This window comes from Verticillium nonalfalfae (genome assembly GCF_003724135.2).
Source record: "Verticillium nonalfalfae strain VnAa140/NRRL 66861 chromosome Unknown scaffold_42, whole genome shotgun sequence".
In the NCBI taxonomy this organism is placed as follows: Eukaryota; Fungi; Ascomycota; class Sordariomycetes; order Glomerellales; family Plectosphaerellaceae; genus Verticillium; species Verticillium nonalfalfae.
In genome coordinates, this window is record NW_021167267.1 from 41,253 (window position 1) to 60,024 (window position 18,772).

Consider the following 18,772-nt stretch of genomic DNA (forward strand, 5'->3'; position numbering starts at 1 on the left):
ATCACGAGGAACCCTTTTGCCGCAGCCCTCCGCACGACCTCCAATCGATCCGACGACAATCTCCGTGTCGCTGGCGCTGCGAGTACGCACCACCGACCACTCAGCCCGAGTCAACGTCCACTTCTGCCCCACACCACCCCAGTGTCGACGACCATCGGATCATCCAGTCTCTCCGAGCCCTTCCGCCCACGTCGAATTGTCGGGTCGCCAGACAGCAGCGAGCCTGAAACTAAAGGACAGTCGACGGCCCTCATCTGCCCCCGCTTCCCAGCCAAGACTCATTCATCACCGCCATCGTTCCATAGCCATATGATCAACCTTTGAACCAAACAAGACCCCCTCCAACGTATACTTCATCTTCCCAACCATGGCCATCGACATCATCAACCAGATCCACTCGGCCTTCGGGTACGGTTCCTCCAAGGCCGATGCAAACAAGTTCGATCGTCTCGTGCAAGCGTTGAAAACAGCCCTTGGGCCGTCATCGGGCCTCGACTCGGATGACATCGACGTCGACTACTTAGCCGCTCTGATGCGAGACTACATCTCGTCTGAGGAGGATTGGGCCAAGTACGCCTTCGCTGATGCATCGAGGGGATACACCAGAAACCTCGTCGATGACGGCAACGGCAAGAGCAACCTCGTAAGTCCTAGACCGATAGTCGTAAAACCATGCCGGCATCGAATAGCATCTAACCCCCGAGGGCAGCTCGTCCTCGTCTGGTCGCCAGGCAAGGGCAGTCCCATCCATGACCATGGCAATGCCCACTGCCTGATGAAGATCCTCAAGGGAGACCTGACCGAGACCCGATATGCCTTCCCCGAGAGTGGTGGTGATCAAGACAAACCCATGAAGGTTGTGTCTGAAAGAACGCACAAGGAAGATGACTGCGCCTACATGGCAGATGAACTTGGTGTCCATCGTGTGTGGAACAAGGGCAGCGACTTCGCTGTATCCCTTCACCGTGCGTAGCTTCCTCCCCACCCCCCTCCGTCGCTTGACGTCGCGGCATCGACTTGACTGACAACTGGGACTACCAGTGTACACACCACCTAATGTCGCCAAGGGGGGTTGCAATGTCTTCAACCCAGAGACGGGCAAGCGTAGCCACGTGCCCAAATGTGGCTACTACTCGGCACATGGTCGTCGCCTGCCGAGTTCGTAAGCCATAAGGTGACGTGATCGATAAGGGCGGCGTTTGGGTTCGAGTTTGAATATGGATAAGGCGTGCTTGGAATTCTACTTGGCAAATTGCTATGATCTGGAAGATGGCTGCGTGCGATGGCATTTCGTTTCGTGTCGGCGTTGATGGCGCAGAGCAGAGCAGAGCGTCGTGACCGTGGCAGATTGATCGGCGACTAACCGGAGTTCAACATCCTCAAGTCATGTAACCCATTAAGGGTAAATATGGATAGCAAATATAACGAAGAACCATCCTACACAAGCATGAGAAGATGAAATGAGGTTGCAGGAAGAGAAAACCACCAGAGAGAGCCGCATAGTTGCTCATTGCCCTTGTGCTGGGCCATCTTCTGGTCACGTGAAATGTCGTGATTTTGCAACATACATATCATTGGTCAGAATGGATCCACCCGCGATGGCGTGCTTTTCTCGGATCAAGGGCCTGGAGGCTTCATCATCAGGCTTGACAGGGTGGCATCCGTCCGCGGTTCAAGTACTCCGTGTAGGTACTGACGGCTACAGGTAGTGCTTATCGGGGCAACATTCGATAATCTCATTCATCGCTGGCTGGTGCTACCTCATTGCTCGTCCGTCACGGCACCCACCCAGCACCTAAGGTAGGGTGCCGCGGGGAAGCCCATTCAAGGCCCCAGAGTACCTTACCTACCAACCTTACCTACCTAATTATAGGTAGCTCGGAATTAGTGATCAAGTCTTGAAAGTGCCACTCATCCATAGCAGTTTGTTCTACCTGTTGGTAAAGGTAAGCCCATCCAGCACGACGCGCCTGCACGAGGAGCCATGGTCGTGCTCAGGACGAGAACAAGTAATAAAACGTCCTTCCACAGTAGTCCTCGAACCCAGGTACTCGGGGTCTCTAACATGGGTAATATTCAGCACGTACGCATAGTATAATATCTTAGGAGGAGTATCAGCAAAACTTCGGTTTTCTCATCACCCTAGGTTGCTGCATTGCGAGGGGGCAACGTAGCCTGCAAACCACTTGGCGCCTATCAACCCTTCACGCTTTTTCAACCAAGCCACCAACACCTCCTATTTCATTGATACACCTTCAGTCCGCCAAATTTGTGCTCAGATGAAAGTGTAGGAAGATCATTTTTCGGAGCCTGCAGCATCGGAGTGGTTGATCTTCGGTTGAGCATGTTGCCAGCAAGATCTAGTTCCTCACATTGACTTCCACTTCAGAACAGAACACTTGCTTGCTTATCTCCTCTGGCTAGATCCTGTGCTCTCCCTTGTCTCTGTCGAAAAGATGCTCGGTGGTTCAGTGGATTTGATATCGAGATGCTGCTTGTCCTCAACAGCATGAGCAAAGATGACTATGAGCACTACCTTTTCTCCCATGTCGCCATCCGGTACGCCAGTCGCATCTTTGTGAAGCTGCGGCCGGCCGGAGGCGATCGTCGACTGCGGAACAGTCTGCCCGCCGGGCGATAAGACGGCGCCGCGGGCAAAAGGTCGAGTCCCCCCAAGCCCGCAGATCAACCCCGACCTGACTGCATCGGGCAGAAAATATGCCTCCATCTCAGCGTCACAAGTATCTCGAAGTACTCATAAGTGCACAGGGACCTAATCCTCTCGTGCCTAAAGATCATAGCCTTCTTATCGACTCGAACTCGGCGACGCCCTTACCCCACGTCAAGATAAGATTCCCGGTCTTTGAGGAAGACCGAGGTCAACCCCCAGATTCTTGGCGGAATATTGATAGGTAGGCATGAGCTGAGCATCATTCAGATGGTAGATCTTGATAGAGGGCACAGCACATAACCGCGGGCCAATATGCCCATGGCCTGGTGTAGATATATTGAGGTGAGGCCTCGCGAAGGATACGGTAAAAGGAAAACTCATCAAACCTGAGAAGTCAAGCATCAATCGATCCGCAAAACTTAGGTGCAGTCTTGTGACATTATACGTCTAACTTACCTCGAAAATACCCTATCTTGCCCAGATTATCCTTCGCCTCATCCGTCATGTCGCTCAAGATTGACGAGAAAGAAGGGGACGTGACCACAACACCAACGGCTGGGAGTGTGGTGGCGGAATCGAGCAATGCTATTGATCCAGTCTTGCAGAAACGGGTCATGCTTAAGCTCGACGCAGTCGTGTTGGGATGCTTTGGAATCATGTATCTGATGGCGAATCTGGACAGAAACAACCTGGTGAGTCGCCGATTCCCGCAACTGCGTACTCTGACCTTCAAGATGACTGACATGAATTTCTCGTTGTGAAGGGCAACACCAATATCATGGGGCTGCCCGAAGATCTGGGCCTCGAAGGCAATGAATTTGGCAACGCAGTAACATTATTCTTCGCGACTTACGTTGCCTTCGAGGCCCCTTGTTCAATTGCCCTCAAAGTCGTCGGACCAAAAAACCTGCTGTCGGTCTGTATGCTCGGCTGGGGCGTCACTTGCCTCGGCATGGGCTTCATCACCAACGTCCAACAGCTGTACGCCTGCCGCCTGATCATTGGTGCGTTCGAAGCCGGACTGATACCTTGCATCAACGCCTACATCGGCATGGTCTATCTCCGTAATGAGATGTCCCTGCGCTCTGCCATTATGTACGGCTTCAGCGCTTTGGCAGGTGCTGTTGGAGGTCTGCTAGCCTCAGCCGTTTCCAACATCAACGCAGGCGGCCTGCCCTCTTGGTCCTGGCTATTCATCATCGAAGGCATCATCACCATCGCCTGCGTTCCTGTCCTCTATACCATTTTCCCCAAGGATCCCCGGACCGCCTGGTTCTTGAATGAACAGGAGCGCGAAGTCATGCGTCTTCGTTTCGAATTAAACCCTCACCTGTCTCTCGAGGACAAGTTCTCGTGGGCCAAGGTGTTCAGCGCTTTCAAAGACCCGAAACTATACCTGCATGCCGTCCTCGAGTTCTGCGTCAGTCTTTCGCTCTTCAGTTTCATGACCTTCTTGCCTGCCGTCATCAGAGGATTGGGGTACGCTAGTGTCAAGGCCCAGCTACTCACGGTGCCGGTCTACCTCTGGGCCACCGTCGCTTATATCGGTATTGCCTTGGCGTCTGACCGTATCGGACTGCGCAGCCCCTTCATCGTTGGCGCGTGTGTGGCGCTCATCACTGGCTACACGATGATGCTCGCTAGCACGACCATTGGAGTCCGCCTCGCGGCAGTGTTTTGCCTCGGAACAGGCGTCTACGCAACGGTAAGCCATGTGAACAAAGCTGATCGTATGGCCGGTTCACTAATGTTTCTTTTGACAGTGTGGCCTCTGCATTGTGTGGCTAAATAGCAATTTCGCGGGACACTTCAAGCGTGCCACGGCGCTCGGCATCGTGTACAGCGTAGGGAACAGCTCAGGCATCGTCGTTGGCCAAATCTTTACCACGTCGAGCGCGCCACGGTATCTGAAAGGCGTGCGCATCAACACAGCTTTCGCTTCATTTGGGATCGTGCTTGTCATTCTACACGTCTTGGCACTGCGGCATGTGAATGCGAAGCGGAGGGAGAGATTGGCGACGCGGCTTCCAGTGGTGGTGGAACAGCCCAACGTGGGCTTCAGTGACTATGACGACACTTTTCGGTACAACTTGTAGGCGCACTGGGCGTCGGTGGTGGCTCATGAAGCTTGACTTCAGCGTCATGAGATGCAGGATATTTTCATCGATTTGTGGCCTGGCATGAAGTACCAAGGCGATTTTGTGGAGTGTCCAAATGGAATGGATGATGAATCTATGCTCTTTGTCCTCGCACCGACCGCCCTTTTCACCCCAAAGTAGGTGCGCAAAAGTACATTACATGAGAGGGAGTTGCCGACTGAACGAGAGCGACGGAGATACTTGACCCTTGGGTCGACTGTAGTGCGAGTTGGACTTCGCCCAGTCGATATCGAGTAGTATGACACATCACCATGTGATTGCCGTCGAAGCAAAGTGTGTGTGCCCTGACCAGAGTATTAATGTTGTCTCTGAACCAGCGAGCCATATATCTCTTTCGGTGGGCCTTCTTGTCTGTGTAAATTGCTGACGAAGGGCAAATACGAGAAGGGGTCCGGAAGACAGCTTCATGTTCCGAGTGCTCGGAACATTCCGATGCGAGCTCTGTTCACAGCACCCCTCAGTATACCGCTAAATCTACAGCATCCATGCGTTGCATTGCGTGAGTCGTAAAACACTTTGGGTTTGTCATCGTAATTGATGTGTCGTATCCGGTTGGGTTGATGAGCCTACGTCATTCGCTTCACTGGTATCGTCGGCCGGCCCGATGGCCGGGATAGGGTGCAGTGCACCGGACTAGGTTATCAGATCAAGCTTGGCCGCCTGTCCGGCCGGTCAGCGCACCATCCCATGCCAGAACTCGAAGATGGCAGCAAGGCAAACTGAATCATGGTGCCTAGCTTACGCCAAAAAAAAAAAAAGTGACCAGAGCGGCTGAAACAACACCCTAGGAACCTGGTCATCGCGATTTCTCACTACCTCTGACTCGTTAAATGCCGATTTGAAAACGTTCGGGTCGAGCTAGCCGCGCGCGATGTCAAGGCAGCAACAAGAGGATCATCGACGTCACGCAGGATACCCTTTTCATGATCTGTTGTGGATCTTATAAAATCACCGGGGACCTTCTGGCCTCGATTGGCGGGTTCAAGTCAACCCGGATAATCGTTGCCTCCCAACCACTCTCCTACTACATCACATCATGCCGTCAACCCTCTCACAGCTATGTAGTGCCCTGATAATTGGCACCCAACTTTGTTCTGCCGATACACTCTTCAGGTTCAACTCCACTCCGGAGGTTGAGGTCAGGTCGCTGGATGAAATCCATAAGGCTGCCCTTGCTGAAGGCGGCGTTGTTACGCTGTGGCACGGCGGCGACGAGACGAACCAGCAAGATGCCCTCAAGCAGGCGTTTGAGGCCCGGTTTCCTGGCATGACTCTCAACGTTACTGTCGACCTTTCCAAGTACCATGACGCCGCTTTCGATGACCAACTGGCACATGGAAACGTCACCGTCGACTCGATCATACTACAGACCGTTCACGACTATCCCCGCTGGGCGGACGAGGGCGCTCTGCTAAACTACGCACCTCTGGGATTTGATGAGATTACACCAGCCTATAAGGACTCTGTCGGCGCATCCTGGTATGGCATAGTCATATTTTTTTGGTCCACCATCTACAACACCAAGAAGCTGCCCGGCATCACCATCAAGGAATGGGACGACTACCTCCAGCCAGCGCTCAAGAATAAGCTGGTGTTGACCTACCCTAACGACGACGACGCCGTTCTCTACGCCTTTGATCTCGTGTAAGTTTTGCTGTGTTCCCTCCTTTTCGGGCGTTGAAGCATCGGCTGACACGCAGCGCAGCCTCCAACGCTACGGAGTCGCTTGGTTCGACGCCTTGCTCGCCCAGAACCCTCGCTGGGTCCGCGGCACGGCGACGCCGAACACGGTCCTCTCAGCCGCCAACATGACGCAGGCCGCCTCGTTCACATCGTCTATCGGATACCAGGCGCCGACAGGCATCAACATTACACTTCCCGAGCAGGGGTTCTTCGTGTCCTGGCCCCAGACGGCCGCGATCCCTAAGGATGCGCCTCACCCCGAGGGCGCGAAGCTGCTGCACAGTTACATCTTGTCGCCCGAGTACCAGCAGCTGCAGGGCTGGTCGGTCCGACGCGACGTGCCTCTGCCGGACGGCTTCCCCTGGGGCGCGCTCGAGACGCTCAACTCGACCAACACGGCCGCCTTCATGGACTGGATGATGGACAGAGAGAAGGTCGGGAGGCTGAGGGATTGGTTCGAGAGGCGGATCGGCACGGCGCAGGGACTCAGCCCTCTCGTGGATAACCTGTAGAAACCATACCTGGAGCAAGTTTGCCGTCAAGATGGAAGCATTTCGCTAGTGAGAATGGTCAAGTCGTTGTTGATGCTGCTTTGTCCTCTTGCGCTGTGTGCCGTCCCTGCTTGAAGTGTTTGCAAGGCGTGGTGCAGCAAACCAAGATTGGTCGACAGAGCAGGCAGGCCATGTCTGTACATGTAGTCAGGGTCTTAGTGGGCCTCATTGGGCCTCAATGGGCCTAGACCTGCAGCTACAGGGGAAGGTAGCACCCGGAACCCGGAATCCGTCACCTGGCAGGAGGGCGGGTATACGCCAAACTGCCGGACCCGCAGCCCTGTACTGTATGGGAAGGAAAACGAACCGTGACACGAACCAACGCGTCTCGCTTCATGGCCTGGGATTTCAATGCCCATCTGATTCCCTTTCACCCATGTTAACCTCTCCCATATCTTTCTTTCTTGACTACTAGAATTCAATTCAAGAGAAAGCGCCAGAGGCTACACTACTGCATCTTTCCAATCCATAGGCTGGGTCGACAGCTCTACAACCCACCCCGTCTGTTCACCCAGCATGTCAGGTCCAAAGAGGTATCACGACGTCATCGACCTCACAGACGATGTCGACGAAGGCAGTGGTAGAGACGAAACCTTCTCGGGAGGGCCTCCACGCAAGAGACATGCTCCGTCGTCACACCTCTCGCAGAGCTCTCCAAGTCGAGGACACATAGCTTCATCCCAGTCGAGCTCGAGTCAAAGACATAACGCCACTTCTACGTCTCAGTCATCGTGGAGTCCACGGGTGCCTCCACATCGGGGCCCCCAGAACGGGAGGGTCTATCCATCATCGTCTCAGCCCATCGCGGATGACGTCGAGGTCATTGACCTCACGCAGTCCAATGATGAACCGTCAATGGAGTTTTACGGATCATTGCGTACGTTTCCCGTGACATGCTTCGCATACAGGTCTCTTGACCAGGTAATCACATCAAACTGACTCTGCGGCAGCTACCAAGGTTGTTGGCGTTCGATATTATGCTGGCAACGCCTCGGCGGGAGAGATCGTGCTGTGCAACCGAGAACCTCACAATCAGGTATGCGACCGACTTCTAAGCGCCATGTTGGATTGCTGTGTGGCAGCACGGAACCATGACACTGACGGGTGCAAAAGTACGATGCAAATGCTCTGCAAGTGACCAATGTGTTGGGAGACCAGATTGGACACATACCGCGCAACGTGGCTGCCAAACTCGCACCTTACCTGGTGAGCCCCTGGCCGCCTCAGGTTCCGACGAATCATAGACGGGAAGTTGGACAGCTGACAGCCGTCCTAGGATCGAGGCGAGATAATGCTAGAGTGTCAACTGAGCGGCGAAATGAATTTCTACGATTGTCCCATCCGCCTGAGGGTCTACGGTCCAAGTGATCGCGCCGCGCGCAGAGCCCTGGAAGACCGCCTTAAGAAAGACAGGATCTTCAAGGCCGCCGAGCTCAGCTCAAGTAGGACCGAGGCCGAGACGAGACGTGATGAGGAGGCACGCGGCGTAGAATTTCGCGGAGTCGGAACAGAGACGAACGCGCACCTCAAAGCAAGGGCTGATGCTGCCGAGCTGCGTATGCAGCAAGCTCGCAACGCGACGAAGTATGAACCACCTGAGGGTGTAACCATAGTGGATCTCGTGGCAACGAGCGAGACAATCGATGTACGTAAGGGTGCGGATGCCATCAAAACCATGACCGAAGAGCAAATGGCTGCCATGCCCATGGCGGACGAGCCGGCCTTTTTGGTGTCGAAACTGCTTCCGTATCAGCTGCAAGGCTTGCACTGGATGCTTGCCAAAGAAGACCCCCAGCTCCCGAAGAAGGATTCCTCCGATTCTGTCCAGCTGTGGAGGTGGCAACAGAACAAGCGCGGCATGGTCAATATCGCGACGAAATTTTCCGTCGCCGGTGAGGCAAAACTGCTGTCGGGCGGGATTGTGAGTTTTGCTTCCAGCCTGGATTTGGCGTATAAGTTGCTGACGATGCTTCCCGAAGCTTGCCGATGACATGGGTCTCGGAAAGACATTGCAGGTGATCAGCTTGATCCTCTCAGGCACAGGCAGCGGCCCGACATTGATCGTGGCGCCCGTGAGTGTCATGAGCAACTGGCAGCAGCAATTCGATGCACACGTTCGCAAGGATAAGGCACCGAAAATCCACATCCACCACGGCTCTGCGGCCTCTGAAGAGTTGTCCGGGTACGACGTCGTCATAACAAGCTACGGGAAACTAGCCAAGGAGCGTCTGGAGAAGACGGATTCTGCTCGTGGACCGTTGATGAGTGTTGACTGGAGGCGAGTCGTGCTCGACGAGGGTCATACCATCCGCAATGCGAAGACTCAGGCAGCCCGGGCGGCCTGCCAACTCAGGGCCGCGTCTCGGTGGGTGCTCACCGGCACGCCAATGTACGTTTGTCCTCAGATTGAAAAGCCTCGAATCACAAGAGAGAACATCTGCTTACGAACCCAGTGTCAACAATCTCCAGGACCTCCAATCAATGCTGGCGTTCCTCCATATGACGGGCGGCGTCGAGCAGCCAACCATTTTCAACACGGTCATCACGCGACCCCTGACCTGGGGGCACAAAAGAGCGGAAGCCCTTCTCCAAAGCATTATGCACGATTTGTGCCTTCGCCGTAGGAAGGACATGGCTTTTGTCGACCTTAAACTCCCGCCCAAGACAGAGTATGTCCATCGAATCACGTTCAGGAGGGACGAGAACGAAAAGTACAAGGTGCTGCTGCAAGAGGCGCAGGGCGTCCTCCAAGAATACCAGCGTAAGGCCAGGACGGGCCGCGTACAATTTCAGAGCGTCCTTGAGAAGCTGCTGCGCCTGCGGCAGACATGCAATCATTGGACGCTCTGTCGTGCTCGCATAGACGACTTGCTCAAGGTCCTCGAGGGCCAAGACGTCGTGATCCTCAACGACAAGAACAAGGCGCTCTTGCAGCAGGCGCTGCGGCTGTTCATCGAGACGCAGGAGGACTGCCCCGTCTGCTTTGACACGCTCAGCGAGCCCGTCATTACGCACTGCAAGCATGTCTACTGCCGGAGGTGCATCACCAAGGTTATTGAGCTGCAGAGGAAGTGCCCCATGTGCCGGCAGACGTTGGGCATGGAAAACCTACTTGAGCCGGCCCCCGAGGAAGGGCAGGACGATGACGCCAATGCGTTCGACGGCGATTTCAAGAGCTCCAAGACGGAGGCACTGCTGAAGATTGTTCAGGCGACGTGCAAGGACCCACAGTCCAAGGTTGTCATCTTCTCGCAGTGGACGTCGTTCCTCAACATCATCCAGACGCAGATCGAGGAGGCGGGGCTCAAGTGGACGCGCATCGACGGCAGCATGAAGCCCGACAAACGCGATGCCGCCATCGCGGCGCTGTATGACGATGCCGACACGAAGGTCATGCTCGCCAGTCTGGCTGTGTGCAGCGTCGGCCTCAACCTCGTCGCGGCCGACACGGTCATTCTGGCGGACAGCTGGTGGGCGCCGGCCATCGAGGATCAGGCCGTCGATCGCGTGCACCGGCTGGGTCAGAAGCGGCCGACGACAGTGTGGCGCCTTGTCATGGAGAACACAATCGAAGAGCAGGTGCTGGAGATTCAGGCGGCGAAGCGGGAGCTTATCAGTAAGGCCTTCCAGGAGAAGAGCAAGGAGAAGAAAACGAAGGAGACGCGTATGGCGGACATTGTCAAGCTATTGGGATCGCCTGCCTAAGGGCTGCAGGTGGGTTGTACGATATATCAAGAGCGCAGGCGGAGACGCTCGTGATGCACAAACTGGCTCGTCGAGCGTCCTCTGGTAGGTAGCAAGAGCCCGGCATGTTGGACACAAGCGTCACGTCAGCGAGTTGGCCGTCGTCACAGACAGGTCTCGTGAATAGAATTGAGAGCATTTCACAAGAAGCCCGCTTCCGAAGTCTGGAGTCTGAAGACTGAAGGCATGCCAGACAAAATGAAAGGGGGCTCCAGGAGCCTGTCTGTTCTGTGGTGGGCGAGGTGGGGCAGGCATGCAGGAAGCCCCGCGCCAACGCGCCGCAGACTTTATTTTAGTGAATTCGACATCGACCCAAAGTCGACCGCGGGGCACCATCTCTGCATCGCTCAGAGCGTCGACAGCCCTCGGAGGATTTTTTTCCCCCTTTGCGACGACTGACTGAAGACCTGGTCTTTGACCGAATACTACAGAATCAAACCATGTCTGGTTCCCGGGACAGCTGGGCCTTGATGCCCCTGCTCAATGGTAAGAGAAACTGCCCTCCTGAGACCACCTAGCCAATCGACTCGTGCGCAAAGTTGCTGACATGGGCTACCGAAATGTCCAGGCCTCCACGATGCATGGCAGCAGGTTCGCATCCCTGTGCTGCTCGTCGTCGCTCTCGGCCTCGTCGGCCTCCGAATCTATCTGCAGGCCACCGGCGCAAAACCCGAACAGCTAAAGGCCCTGCCCAAGAAGCTCGCCGCCGACAAGACAGTCGCCGAGAAGGCGGCCCTCGCGCGCGATGCGAAAACCGAAAAGCCCCCCCTCGTCACCGAAGCATCTGCCGCACCCAAAGCACCCAAGACGACCGCCGGCCCGAGGCGAGTCAAAGGCGGCGTCGTGCGCCGCCGGTCCTCGGACGACAACGTCGACAAGGCCGCAGCGCGGCCGCCGCGCCGGATCCAGCCGCTCATCTTCTTCTCGAGCATCACGGCCACGACGCCCAAGATTGCCAAGCAGTTCGCCGAGGACCTCGGGCGCGACATGCACCGGGCGGCGCCCGAGACGAGCTGCACGTTCGAGGCGCCCGAGCTCCTCGACCTCGCCGAGGTCGACTTTGACGACTACTTCATCACGCCGCCCAAGGCCAAGGGCGACGTCGAGCTCCTGTACCTGTTCCTGCTGCCGAGCTTCAACATTGACACCATCAACGACACGTTCCTCGAGCACCTCAAGGAGATTCACCACGACTTCAGGATCGACACGGCCCCGCTCGCCCCGCTGCTCGGCTACTCTGTCTTTGGCTTTGGCGACCGCGAGGGCTGGCCCAACGAGCAGGAGGGCTTCTGCTTCCAGGCGAAGGAGCTCGACAAGTGGATGGCGAGGCTGACGGGCAGGAAGCGAGCTGCTCCCGTCGGCATGGGCGACCCCAGGACGGACTACGCCGAGCGACTGGCGGAATGGTCGGAGGGCATCGTCGAGATTCTGGGCCAGCTGGCGCGCACGGGTGGTCTCGGTGAGGGCATGCCGGGCAGCGGTGCGCCTGTCGAGAGCGACGAGGAGGACGTTGACGAAGAAGACGACGACGAGACCTTGGTTGAGGACGGCGAAGCCAAGCCGGAAAAACTGAAGAACAGCAAGAACCTCGAAGACGTCGAGGATCTGGGCCGCATCATGAAGGATTCCAGACCCGACGCCGCGCCGGCTAAAGGAAAGGGAGCGCCCATCGCTGTCGACTTTACGACCTATGGCAAGACGGCGGCCAAGATGGCGCCCGCTCCGACGGTCAAGGAGATGGTGCCCAAGAACTCGCCCACCTATGCCTCGCTCACAAAGCAGGGCTACACCATCGTCGGCTCACACTCGGGCGTCAAGATCTGTCGGTGGACAAAGTCGGCCCTGCGCGGTCGCGGCTCCTGCTACAAGTTCTCGTTCTACGGCATCGCCTCGCACCAGTGCATGGAAACGACGCCGTCGCTGTCCTGCTCCAACAAGTGCGTCTTCTGCTGGCGCCACGGCACGAACCCGGTCGGCACGACGTGGCGCTGGGTCGTCGACCCGCCCGAGGACATTTTCAACGGCGTCAAGGCGGGCCACTACCAAAAGATCAAGGTGCTCCGCGGCATGGCGGGTGTGCGCGCCGACCGGTACGCCGAGGCGCTGCGGATCCGCCACTGCGCCCTTTCCCTCGTGGGCGAGCCCATCTTCTACCCGCACATCAACGAGTTCCTCGCCATGCTGCACGCCGAGCGCATCTCGTCCTTCCTCGTCTGCAACGCGCAGCACCCGGACCAGCTCGCCTCGCTGCGCGCCGTGACGCAGCTCTACGTGTCCATCGATGCCGCCGACAAGGAGTCGCTGCGGCGCATCGACCGGCCGCTGCACCGCGACTTTTGGGAGCGCTTCATGCGCTGCCTCGACATCCTGCGCGAGCGCCGCCTCAAGCAGCGCACCGTCTACCGCCTGACCCTGGTCAAGGGCTTCAACGTCGACGAGGAGGTCGACGGCTACGCCGCCCTCGTCGAGCGCGGCCTGCCCTGCTTCATCGAGGTCAAGGGCGTCACCTACTGCGGCACCTCGACCGCCTCCAACGCCGGCCTCAGCATGAGCAACGTGCCCTGGTACTGGGAGGTCTGCGACTTTGTCAAGAAGCTCGAGGCCCGCCTCGGCGAGAAGGGCCTCCAGTACGGCATCGCCGCCGAGCACGCCCACAGCTGCTGCATCCTGCTGGCGAGCGACCGCTTCCGTGTCGACGGCAAGTGGCACACCACCATTGACTACCAGCGCTTCTTCGAGCTGCTCGAGGAGAGGGGGCCCGACGGCGAGTGGCGCGCCGAGGACTACATGGGGCCCGCGACGCCCGAGTGGGCCACCTGGGGCAACGGCGGGTTCGACCCCCGTGACGACCGCGTCGACAGGAAGGGCCGGAAGATTGAAGCCAAATAAGTTGGGCGGGTATCTTGCAACCCAGTAGTTGAAAAAAAGAAAATACGATTCATGACAACCCCACGTATACGTGCCCCTGAATGCCCATGGTCCTGACATGTCCTAACATGTCGTGCCGTGAACAATGACAGCAAGATCGCGCCAATCGAAAACAGTAATGGGACAACTTCAGCATGACGCATAGCAGGGCAATTAAACGTGTATTGTCCGCGGACGCGCCGCCTCGGGCTACGCATCCCCTTTCACTTTTTAACAAAACTTCGCCCCCCTCCCTTCTCCCCCAATCATCAGTATACAGTTGGCTACCACGCGGGCGTCTTCTCCCCGCGGGTCCCTCTATCAAACAGCGCATTCGGCTGGTATGGTACAATCAAAGACGTCGTAAATCCTTGTGGGTCAGGATTGCCCCTTCATGCCGGATATCGCTGTGAACAATGCTGCACGAGGGGTCGCTCCTGCGATGTCCGGCTTCGGAGTGGGTTTTTCTTTTTTGGGCGGTGGTACAGAGTGGAGGAGTTGGATCGTCGGGCCAGGCCCTTCGAGGTGTGCTCGACGGGAACGACCCTGGATGTTGTGGCCGTCACAGCGCTTTAGTCGAGTCCAACGGTGGGCATGTCGGACAGGTTAGGGCCGCTGCCGGTGTAGGAGCCCTGGCCACCGGAGCTGATCTTCAGATCAGAGTCGGAGGCGATCATCTCGGCGAGGATGTCGAGAACGGGCTGTGGTGCGATTAGCGTCTGCAAGCAACCTCGGTTGAAGTCATGGTGAGAGTGGTCTCGCATACCTTGGGGACGGTCTTGTCGTAGATGCTGATCAGGTCGTTGGGGGTAGGGTAGACCTTGAGGCCCTTGTAGAAAGCAAGAGCGGCCTCGACGACGTGGTTGGCTATTGTTTCGCAGCGGTTAGCTTCCGATCATGCTGTTGTCCCCCATCTTTGTAGCTAGACTGGCCCGACGGGGGGAGAGAAGCAAGCAATGGCAAACTCACGATCGGCGGCCAGCGTCTCGCCCTCGGAGACCTGTTGCAGGAAGTAGGCCTCGCGGCCCTCGACATCCTCGGGGAAGCCCTCTTCCTTCGCCTGGACAACGGCCTGGGCGATAGCCTGACGCTGGCGGACGGTCTCGAGCTGGGCCTCCTCCTTCTCGGCGCGGTGCTGCTTGCGCTCGTTGCGGCGAAGGTCACGACGGAAGTTGGCGTTGACGCGGCGCTGGTAGTCAAAGTAGAAGAGGTAGGCTGAAGAGGTGCATGCTGGTTAGCGGACGATGGCCTTGTGCGTAGAATGGAGGATCCCATAGGACAACCAGGCGCATGGTGCTTATGCTGCCAGAGACGACGCAATGCGGACAGCCAAAGGGGTGCTTGATAGTTTCTGATGATGCCTCGGTCGAGCTCTCATCTACTTCCTCAAGCCCTGGCAAGGAGGTTGATAAGAAACTTACCAACAACGCCGGTCGCGGCAGCGGCGACGGATGCCGTCACTATCGTGGATGATTGGACCATGATGAAATGAAGATGGAACGAAGGAGCCTCGAAAGAGAAAAGGCGGCGACAAGAAATCCAAGCGATGGATGATCGGTGGCAGACGTCGGAGCGGGCTCGGTCTAGGAGCTGGTCGTCAAAGAGTTGAGGGTGGTGACGAGATGGGAGAGCGTCGGGGGTTGATAGGTCGAGTGTCGAGAAATGAAGCTGGTCTATCGGCCAGGGACTCGGTAGGGCCCTCGATTGATGGAGCTCTACTACCAATTTTTTTAGTTGGTCTTGAGCCGGGGTCTCACGCGCCAGTGCAGCACCACACCGGCGAGGCCTTGTCCGATGCATGTGTGTTCGGCTAAACATCGCCAAAACCGTGAGCTCTGGCAGAGAAACATCCACGCCGACCCACGGATGCTGGACGCCTGTAACTCAGGCTACTGATCCCTCCCAAGCTGTTCCCCACACAGGCCAAGCCAACACGTCTGAGCTGCCAGAGCTCAGTCAACGTCGACGACCTGAACCGAACCCCGGTCCTGACGAAACACCACCTACCTACCTACATATTCATTCAACCCCAGCTTGATGCGTCTCGTCACTGCCACCACGCTGGAAGTGAATGTGAGCAGTGGCATCTCGACCACAACCGACGAGCTCGCCTCTTTCGCATCACGGCCTCCGGTCCACCACTCACCTATTCGGCCCATCCAATGTCCTCCGAACGCAGTAGGATCTCCTTGAGATCAGGCCCCCGCCGGAAGGGGGGTCGCCCAACCATCAGCGCCCCGCGACAGATCTCTGAACCCATCCCACAGAATGGACCGTCTCCCTTGCGCAATGCGAATGGCCCTGCCAGTGGCCCAGCCCTTCGACCCGTCAATGAGGCACCACCGCCTCCCCAGCAGCGCCAGCGCCCTCCGATTCAGCCTGGCGGAGGTAATGCGGTAGGTCGAATGAACAAGAGAGATCATGCACAGAAAGCTGACGCGTGCTTTGGACGTAGACCTCCGACCTAGTCAAACGACGATACTCAACGCGCTTTGGCAACTTTCCCGAGGCAGGCTTCGACGTCAACAATCCCCCCGTACCCGCCTTACCCACTCTCGACAAGTACGAATCTCGCGAGAAGCGTGGAGGGCCTCCACCATCTAGAGGTGGCGCGGCACCCACGATCGACCTGAAGGCTCTACGAGATCCCAATCTCAACGCCGATCAATGTGGGAAGATGATGACCCATCGTTCGCGACTTGACCACTGACCAAATGCTTCTCAGATGTCGCCGGGCTGCTCAGTGATGCAACCGAGGACCAGATTCAGGAGTACCAGGACTCCCTTCGACAGCTCAAGTCGAGAGCCCAGGCCGATCTCCAACAGAATGTGATGCAAAACCGTACCCAGTTCATTAAGATTGCCCACGAAGCCGACAAGCTGAAGGATGAGATGCGGACGCTCCGAAACCTCATGGCTGAGTTGAAGGCGAACACTACCTCTCTCCGTGCAGCAGCGGGCGGTCGTAACGAATCAACCAGCCTCAATGGCGAGCTGTCAACGGGCCTCAGCAAGAGGGACAAGCGCAGCTCCGTAGCCGACCGCAGCGCCTTGTGGAACTCGCAGATGCAAGCCCTGTACAAGAACGTCGAGGGGACGCAAAAGTTCTTGCCCAACGCCCCCGGTCGCCATGTCATACAGAACGCCGGCCAGTGGATCGAACTCGACAATGCCACCTACAAGTCCCGGCGCGCCACACAGATCTTCTTGCTGAACGACCACCTGCTCATCGCGTCGCGCAAGAAGCGCAAGACCGACGGGCCACCCCGTGAGGGACAAGGCAACATCATCAAGCTGGTTGCAGACCGGTGCTGGCCCCTCTTGGATGTGGAGGTTTTCGACATGGCTGGGTCGAGTGAGTCGTCCAGCACGAGGAGCAAGCTGACGGACGCCATTCGCGTCCGAGGCAACGGCCAGGAGTCTTTTATCTACCGCACGGAGAAACCGGACGATCCCGACAAGCCGTCCCTGCTTCTGAACATTCGCAAGGCCGTGGAGGAGCTCCGCAAGAGCCTGCAGTCTGAGATGGAGGCCAACAATAAGACCAAGGAGACGATCAACTACTTTGCGTCACGCGACCCGGGGCTGTTGCAGAAGGCTGAGCTCCTGGAGACTCTGTCGGATATCAAGGACATGCGCATCGAGGTGGACGGCAATCAACAGAACCTCCGCTGGGTGGAGGGCCAGATGGACGAGCTCGACATTGAGATTGCGCTGCAACACTTTGAGAATGCCGTTGAGAGGGTCGAGAAGCTCAAGAAGCTTGCGAGGGGCTTGAAGAGCAACGCCGTGGCGCAGGACTTTATCAACTTCAAGGTCGAAGAGCGCTGCGTCAAGGTGGCCGATATGCTGCTCCGCGAGCTCGACATGTACCACAACATGGCCACCAAGACGAGGCGCATCGTGTCGTGGCTGACGAGACTCGGCTACGAAGACCGTGCGCGCGAGTCGTACCTCCTGGCGAGGCACAATGTGATCCAGCATCGATCAAGGTCAGTCAAGCTTGCTGTCAGCTGTACCATGACCCATGCTAACCCAGAATGCCAGGCAATGCACGTTCCAGGGCGACCTCCACCAGTACATCTGGGAGATCTCGTTCTGCTACTTTACGCTCATCAAAAACACCGTTACCGTTTACCAGTCTTGCTTCCCACCGCCCATGATGAGCACTTGCGTCAAGTGGGCCAAGGAAGAGGTGGAGGCCTTCAACCTGATTCTTTCTCGCCAGCTCAGCAGCACGGAGCGCGACGGCAAGGTGTGGTCCGAGTGCATGGATCGCGCGCAGAAGCACGCCTCCATGCTGGCCGAAGTTGGTTTGGACTTTAAGACAATGGTCGGCCAGGAGCTGCGTGAGTTTAAGCGGTCAGACAGCCCAGTAGGCCTGGGCTTGGAGTGAGGGATCTGGAGGGCGCATGAGGGGTCTTGGGGGTGCTGTATGAGCGCGAGGCTCGATATTTGTCGATGTCTTTCAACTCTTATAACGATTCTATGCAGCCTCTATTCAATCTAGCCATGTCATCGTCAAATTCAAACACTGTGGATAGGGCAGTCTGCTGGAATGATGTCCTGTACAGCGATGCTGAGTGCGAGGGTTCAGGGGCACATCAGGGGTTGGTGCCAGCCGAGGGCAGCTGGCGCATTTTGGAGCTCCCTCGCGCGACCATCAACGCGTCCCTGACGCCCCATCTTTTCAACCTCACCTCTTAGACGGTTGTTCCAATTCTCATAGCTGTCCAGACTTGACACACAACGTTGAGAAGCTGTGCTATTCTTGCCAGACAGAATATTAGAGGTTTCTACGACGGTTGAGGTAAGCATGTCCCTTGTCAACGATCGCGTCCACGTCGGCCCAGCCTTATAAAGGCTTCCCATGACAATGTGAGCTTGGCATACCCTATGATGAGTTAGCTATGCCAATTTCATCTCGAAGTGAGCAGTGGGCCAAGCTTCAAGTCATCAGCCTCTTGGTCACGCAAGTCAAGCATCATGAGGAGCCGCTCACATCAAGCACAAATGAGAAGCTTCATGACCGCATCACTAATGAGACCTCTAGATCT

The 18,772-nt window shown here is 56.9% G+C and overlaps 7 protein-coding genes across 7 annotated transcripts; 6 read left to right on the forward strand and 1 right to left on the reverse strand.

Annotated features, from left to right (window-relative positions):
* Positions 1-367: 367 nt before the first annotated feature.
* Positions 368-1,166, forward strand: D7B24_006188 (uncharacterized protein; the record flags this gene model as incomplete). Its single annotated transcript, XM_028640327.1, has 3 exons — positions 368-643; positions 710-965; positions 1,042-1,166. 3 exons carry the CDS (start codon positions 368-370, stop codon positions 1,164-1,166), a joined length of 657 nt encoding a protein of 218 aa, XP_028495439.1.
* A 2,008-nt stretch (positions 1,167-3,174) lies between these two features.
* D7B24_006189 (uncharacterized protein) lies at positions 3,175-4,767 on the forward strand (the record flags this gene model as incomplete). Its single annotated transcript, XM_028640328.1, has 3 exons — positions 3,175-3,363; positions 3,435-4,376; positions 4,435-4,767. 3 exons carry the CDS (start codon positions 3,175-3,177, stop codon positions 4,765-4,767), a joined length of 1,464 nt encoding a protein of 487 aa, XP_028495440.1.
* A 1,099-nt stretch (positions 4,768-5,866) lies between these two features.
* D7B24_006190 (uncharacterized protein) lies at positions 5,867-7,025 on the forward strand (the record flags this gene model as incomplete). The annotated part of the gene is made up of 2 exons (XM_028640329.1): positions 5,867-6,474; positions 6,536-7,025. The coding sequence occupies 2 exons, from the start codon at positions 5,867-5,869 to the stop codon at positions 7,023-7,025; spliced, it is 1,098 nt and encodes a 365-aa protein (XP_028495441.1).
* Positions 7,026-7,580: 555 nt separating this feature from the next.
* On the forward strand, positions 7,581-10,769 carry TTF2_2 (transcription termination factor, RNA polymerase II; the record flags this gene model as incomplete). The annotated part of the gene is made up of 6 exons (XM_028640330.1): positions 7,581-7,941; positions 8,015-8,100; positions 8,178-8,270; positions 8,341-8,985; positions 9,044-9,453; positions 9,518-10,769. 6 exons carry the CDS (start codon positions 7,581-7,583, stop codon positions 10,767-10,769), a joined length of 2,847 nt encoding a protein of 948 aa, XP_028495442.1.
* A 479-nt stretch (positions 10,770-11,248) lies between these two features.
* On the forward strand, positions 11,249-13,697 carry TYW1 (S-adenosyl-L-methionine-dependent tRNA 4-demethylwyosine synthase; the record flags this gene model as incomplete). Its single annotated transcript, XM_028640331.1, has 2 exons — positions 11,249-11,294; positions 11,377-13,697. 2 exons carry the CDS (start codon positions 11,249-11,251, stop codon positions 13,695-13,697), a joined length of 2,367 nt encoding a protein of 788 aa, XP_028495443.1.
* A 590-nt stretch (positions 13,698-14,287) lies between these two features.
* D7B24_006193 (uncharacterized protein) lies at positions 14,288-15,197 on the reverse strand (the record flags this gene model as incomplete). Its single annotated transcript, XM_028640332.1, has 4 exons — positions 14,288-14,416; positions 14,482-14,582; positions 14,685-14,930; positions 15,137-15,197. The coding sequence occupies 4 exons, from the start codon at positions 15,195-15,197 to the stop codon at positions 14,288-14,290; spliced, it is 537 nt and encodes a 178-aa protein (XP_028495444.1).
* Positions 15,198-15,877: 680 nt separating this feature from the next.
* EXO84 (exocyst complex component exo84) lies at positions 15,878-18,111 on the forward strand (the record flags this gene model as incomplete). The annotated part of the gene is made up of 4 exons (XM_028640333.1): positions 15,878-16,111; positions 16,171-16,384; positions 16,441-17,707; positions 17,763-18,111. 4 exons carry the CDS (start codon positions 15,878-15,880, stop codon positions 18,109-18,111), a joined length of 2,064 nt encoding a protein of 687 aa, XP_028495445.1.
* Between the last annotated feature and the right edge of the window lie 661 nt (positions 18,112-18,772).